Source organism: Ixodes scapularis, unplaced genomic scaffold (genome assembly GCF_016920785.2).
Source record: "Ixodes scapularis isolate PalLabHiFi unplaced genomic scaffold, ASM1692078v2 PGA_scaffold1__304_contigs__length_218370807, whole genome shotgun sequence".
NCBI lineage: Eukaryota > Metazoa > Arthropoda > Arachnida > Ixodida > Ixodidae > Ixodes > Ixodes scapularis.
In genome coordinates this window covers 10,187,033-10,192,647 of record NW_024609846.1, presented here as the reverse complement: position 1 = coordinate 10,192,647, position 5,615 = coordinate 10,187,033, and the positions used below count along the sequence as shown (strand labels likewise).

The following is a 5,615-nucleotide window of genomic DNA, read 5'->3' as shown; positions in this document are numbered from 1 at the left end:
CTTGTCTGTCTGAAGAAACGAAATACCACTGACTTCTAACTCTTTTTTAAGCCCACTGACTACCGTAAAATCTCTTTCTTCAGGCCAACTCTCTGTAACCACCAACCTCGAAACTGCCTTGATCGACTGGTCACCGAACCCTTGCGTTGCATCTACTGTGACTTTTGCAGTTATGCTATGGATGCTCGACACAATATCTAATCTTCACGGCTCAACATCCAAATCTATGAGGAAACCGCTTGAACACTAAACACTTACACAAAGACAGGACAGGTCATTCACAGAACTGACTATAAGCTATTTAATACTTCTTCCTCCACCTGTGTATGTCCTGTCCTGTCTGTGTGTAAGTGTTTAGTGTTCAAGCTGTATCCTCAAGGACATGTCCCAACTAGCTAAACTCAAACCAGTTATTCAATATTCAAACAAAACTTGTGGCCTCTTTCTAACAAGGAAGCCGAACGTTTCGAAACGACCACATTAAATGGGTTTACCCATTGGATTGCTCTGGACATACTTTCTTCTGCCCATTCTTGCTTCTCTGGGAACTTTCTCTGTTAAAACCGACCCCCATCGGCTGTATTACCAAACCTTTTTCTTTTTTCGTGACACACCTTTCTTCCAAAAATCGTACCTGTTTAAACTATTAAATTCACTCCTCGCAGTACAATCTAAACCGACTCACACATCTCAGAAGTTTATTGAGTTTCATTGTGAGGCTGTTCCGGTATGACTTGAGCACCTTCTCCTTGAATTTCGAGTGGCCGCTCCGGTGGCCGTTCTCAGAAAATCGGAAGAGCTGGTAAGCTGTTTAACGTCTTTCCACCAGAAGAAGTGCGTTGTCATGTCACTTGACAAAAAGACATATTATTCTCGCAACCAACCATTACTACTCCCAAGGTTAAGGTACATGTCAGAGGCGAATTTGGTTTGGTTCCAGTCACAGTCCGGGATAGACGTAGGAAGTTTTTTCGAACCTAGCAGAACTGTATCTGAAATCCACAGTGGTCGAATTCGAGGACGAATTAGGGGTCAAATTTATATACAAGAAAGGAGTCTGCATCGGTTCTTCCCTGGCGCCTGCGTTGTCCTAGGTATCATTGACACCGTTGGGCCTGGCCTGAGGGCGAGCGGTAGAGTCGTTTCCAGGGTGTCGGTTTTGATTAGGAGATACCTTGATGTCATTTTGATTTTTTCGGTTGTGCCGAAGGCACTACACAAGATCAAAGGGCTCAGAGTACAGGCGGCGCCGGGGTTGACATTTAGGAGTGAGGATCCTGATGAAGGTGTGCAGCAGTATAAGGATCTGAGGGTGAACACGCTATAAGGGTTGTGCTGAGAATATGGCAAGCTCGCGGCCAAACCCTTATTGCCATACAAACGTTGTCATTCAAAATTGGTCAAACGAGGTGTAGTGATGTCTTTGCTGGGCAACGCTCTAAAAAAGAATTGCAGGCACAAAGTACAGGAAGCTGTTAGGAGTCACGTGGTATGCGTAAAGGAGGCGGGGTATAAGAGTAACATTGAGAAGGAGGTCGCAAGGAAGTGCTTGGAGAAATTCGCAGGAGTGGTGAGGAAAGAAAGGGAGAAGCCAGAGAGTTTAGTGAGCATTTAATTTTTCAAACATTTTTTCGCGCAACCTGTTGGCGGTGGCGGAGGTTACGGGTGGGGGTGGTTTTCTCTTCCGACTTTAAGTTGAACAGGCTTACGCCGTTTGTGGCCAGAGCAGAGGGTCGTCAAAAACAACACAGCGAAATCACCGTTGGATGCCAGGCTGCAGTAGTGTATGATATGCCAGTGGCCTGTGGGTTTTCGCAAGTGGGACAGATGAAAGGTGCCTAAATGACAGACGTATTAAGTACATGAGGGCGCTAAAGGACAGATCTTCAAATTCTGAGATCGCTAAACATGTGCAGAAATGTGTTTGCCTGATTGGGGAGAAACTGCAGTGTTAAGCAAAAAAAAACATTATGGAAAAAGAGTGTTGAAGGAGACAACCAGAATTCTGTTTCTAGGAATATGTATCACTCAACCGTCCATAACAATAGATGGAGAGACCCAAAAGTTTTTGTTGTTGTAATAAATAAATATATATATTTACATATATTTATATATATATAGAGAGAGAGAGAGACCTGCGAACGGATGCATGAGGGTGCGCTTTGGGGTGGTTGCTTTGTTTTTCAGTGTTCCCTGTACCATTACCTTGCACGAGAGGAGATTTCTTCCGCGGTTGAAGGCACAAAGACCTGAGGCCGGATTCACGAAGAACGTCTTATCTTAAGACAATTTTTCTAAGAAGTTCGTATCCCAAGAAGTTCCTACGACAGGCCGAAATCGGTATTCTCGAAGGGCTACTTACGAACGAAAATCCTACGACAAAAAAAGTGAGGGAAAGAGAGAAACTTCCGGTGTCTCGCGACCAACGTGAGCTGCGAGAGGGAAGCGTTGCCATGTCAACCGCAGGGGACGCTTTGTCCGCACACATGCGTTTGTCTGCCACGTGCATTCGTTCTCGCCGGTCGAACCGATTGACACCGGGAAATGTCGACACCGCCCGCCGACAAGAAGGCTCGGATGAAGAACTTTTCAGAGGTCGAATTATCGACCTTGGTTGATGGGTATGAAGCGCATAGAATCGCGATCGACGTGAAAGGAGACGGGCCCCATGGATCGGCCGCCAAGCAGCGGGCTTGGCAGAGGATTACGAATGACTTGTTTGCTGTGTCTGGGTCGAAAAGAGAGATCGCCGATGTAAAAAAAAAAAATGGGCTGACTACAAGAGTTTCCAGAAGAAGCGAGGTAAGATAACCCATTTTCACAGTTCGCGAAGTAAGTTGTTGCGATATGCGTCGTAACGCGAAACGTTTGGCGCGAATGGTGAGCCTACGAGCGAGCACATTTTACTCCTTCAAGTTAGTTTTTATTACTTTTGGCGGCAGTCTTGAAGATGTGAAGTTGCCGAAGGGCGACGAGTGCTATGTTCCCGAATGCCGCAGAAGGTTATTGTCTTCTGTCAGCATCATAGGACTTCAGCCCAAGCGTGTAATGAAATGTGCAATCGTTTGAATTTCGCTCATACCAGTGTCGTGCACGAGATAATGCGCAGTTAGATGTCACTGGTTTTAACCAACATTCGAACTCACCAACAGTACAGTGGCAGTCTGTTACGCGAAGAAAATCCAGGAGCAGCTGATCAGTCGCGCGATGTATATCTCGTTTTTCTGACGAGATCCGTGCAATGTTATTTGGTACTAACCACAGGTGCAGCCCTCAAGCGCAGTCAGTGTGCGACTGGAGGCGGCGTAGGAGACAAGCCCCTGAACGACATGGAGGAAAGGGTCGTGGGACTTCTGAATGTGGAGGCCATGATTGGCATCCCAGGCGCGTTCGACATTGGTGTTCCTGTAGAGGTACCTAATGGCGAGCCCTTCAGCCTGCCGCTTTCCGGTAGGTTAACAGGAGGCTCGGCAAGGCACTAGCATTCCTTCATTAATGGGTATCTCATAATTATTATGCTCTTTCATTATACTAATTCCATTCCTGGACCCTAGCTTAGTCAGAGAGGGTTTTACTTTATCTTTCCAATATAAATTATGTCACCTTTCTATTAAAACCCACATTACCACACTAAAACAACAACAAAAAAAATGTTTCATAAGTAGTATGTTTCCTAATTAAAATTTCAATTTTCCAGGCACTCCCATAACTTCGGACGCTGCTAGGCCCAGATCAGTAGACCTAGTTCTTTCATTCGGTGAGTTCATAATAGATACTGGTCTGGTTAATTTAACTAGTCATGTTGCACCTTGGCATCCTGTAAACCAAACCCCTGGTTTGGGAGCACGGCCTAAAAATTTCAGTCTAGCTTGACTAATCAAATAGCTCTATATCCAAATGGTCTCGACGAGGGACTAAATTATTTGGATAAACAGGGCATAACGGTAATAAGAGTTCAGGCACAGGCAAGCTGGTGAACGGTTACACTGAGAAACCTCAATGCAAGTAAGTTGAAGAAACAGGACAAGCACAACGATGTACCATCATCTAATGTTGTGTTTGTTCTGTTTTTTTCGCTTCCCTTGTCTGAGGGTTTCTCAGTAGACAGAAGTGTACTATATTTTTACCGAAGATTCAGTTTTCTGGGTCAGTACAACATGTTTCTTAATCTGTGTTCAAGATACTACTGCAGAACCAAGCAGGCCTAGTTCAGTGAGGCCACGACATACAAGGTTTGCTGCCTTATCAATCATAACATTGCACATAGTGAATATACTTGTTTCATTACCTAATAAGAACTAAATCTTTTTTGCCTTCCAGCCAGGCTGATAATATTCCGGAACGCCCGCAGGGTGATGCAGGTGCGCGACTTCAGATTTTGTTGAATAATCATGCTTGCTCGACAGCCGACCACATACTTCAACAGCAGATTTTCCTAGTACTCAGCTCTATTGTTATTTCTATTCAGATGTCCACGGTGCAAGCGGAGGTGGGCTCCAGGAGAGCGAGGCCCTGCCGTACACTTCAGGTAGCCGCAGGTCTAACCACAAACGTGAGTATAGTCCTGCTAGATTTGGATTGCAGCATGCAGCAATACAAATTTAACTCTGAATACAAAAATGATACTAGATAGAATGTGCAGCAAAAAAACATGTGCGAGAAGAGAGATCCACTGTAAATTCTATGCCAAGGCAATCTGCCATGCCATCTACACCCTCTGAGCTGCAATGCACTAACACTCGGCCACTGATCCGCCAATTATCTCATTAACTACTTGTTTTGCTCATTCATGCATGCTTCCTACAGCTACATCTGGACATTAATTTTCCATACAAGTGTCACAACAGTAGCGTGAAAGTGGTGCAAGGATTTTAGGTTTTCAATCACAAAGAAATTATTTTTCTCTGATGTGCAGGTAGCAGGGACGCCCCTAGCCACGAGATAATCGAGACCCAGGAGGCTATTGTGGAACGCCTCGACAGGATTGTGGTCCTGCAGGAGCAGATGGTGGCACTGAAGGCATACAAACTGAATGTTCGGTTTGAAAATGGCAAAATTGTCCCCAGGTATTAATAAAACCTCACTTAGGTAGAATAACAATAAACTGTTTCTTTAATGCACTGAAGACTCTCGTTTCCCTGAAGTTTCACTTGAAAACGCTGTTCACAAGCTCATTCCTGACGGCGGTGCCAGTGGCCGTGTCTCGGGCAGTGGTTGGCCTGTCGTCTTCTTCCTCTTCCTCGTCCTCAGATTCTGGAACTGTTCAGGATGCCACATTTAGCACAACAGAAAATGAACACCTCGAAGGCTTGCAAGCACAATTTAAACTTATAACACTGCAATAGCTGAATTAAGGTGCTGGAAGCACTCATTTATAAATTGCGGGTGTCACAAATCCAGATAGAGGCTTATTGAAAGTTCATAAACGAAAATAACAGTATGGAAAGGGAATTGTGGGTCTCATGTGATTTTAACATATGAGAGGCATTACCACCCACTTTGGAAGCAGAGTGGCCAACCACGGGTGCAGGGCCCTTCGTGATAATAGACCCTCCCGACACTAGATCAAATCACTTCTGCAATATGTACAGGAGGAGCCTTATACACAAATTCAA

At 44.9% G+C, this 5,615-nt stretch overlaps 1 protein-coding gene across 1 annotated transcript; it reads left to right on the top strand.

The window, feature by feature from the left end:
* The first annotated feature begins 2,845 nt into the window (after nucleotides 1-2,845).
* On the top strand, nucleotides 2,846-5,073 carry LOC115321017. The gene is made up of 5 exons (XM_040213978.3): nucleotides 2,846-3,450; nucleotides 4,181-4,232; nucleotides 4,321-4,361; nucleotides 4,469-4,552; nucleotides 4,916-5,073. The coding sequence occupies exons 1-5, from the start codon at nucleotides 3,114-3,116 to the stop codon at nucleotides 5,071-5,073; spliced, it is 672 nt and encodes a 223-aa protein (XP_040069912.1). The 5' UTR covers nucleotides 2,846-3,113.
* The last annotated feature ends 542 nt before the right edge of the window (nucleotides 5,074-5,615 follow it).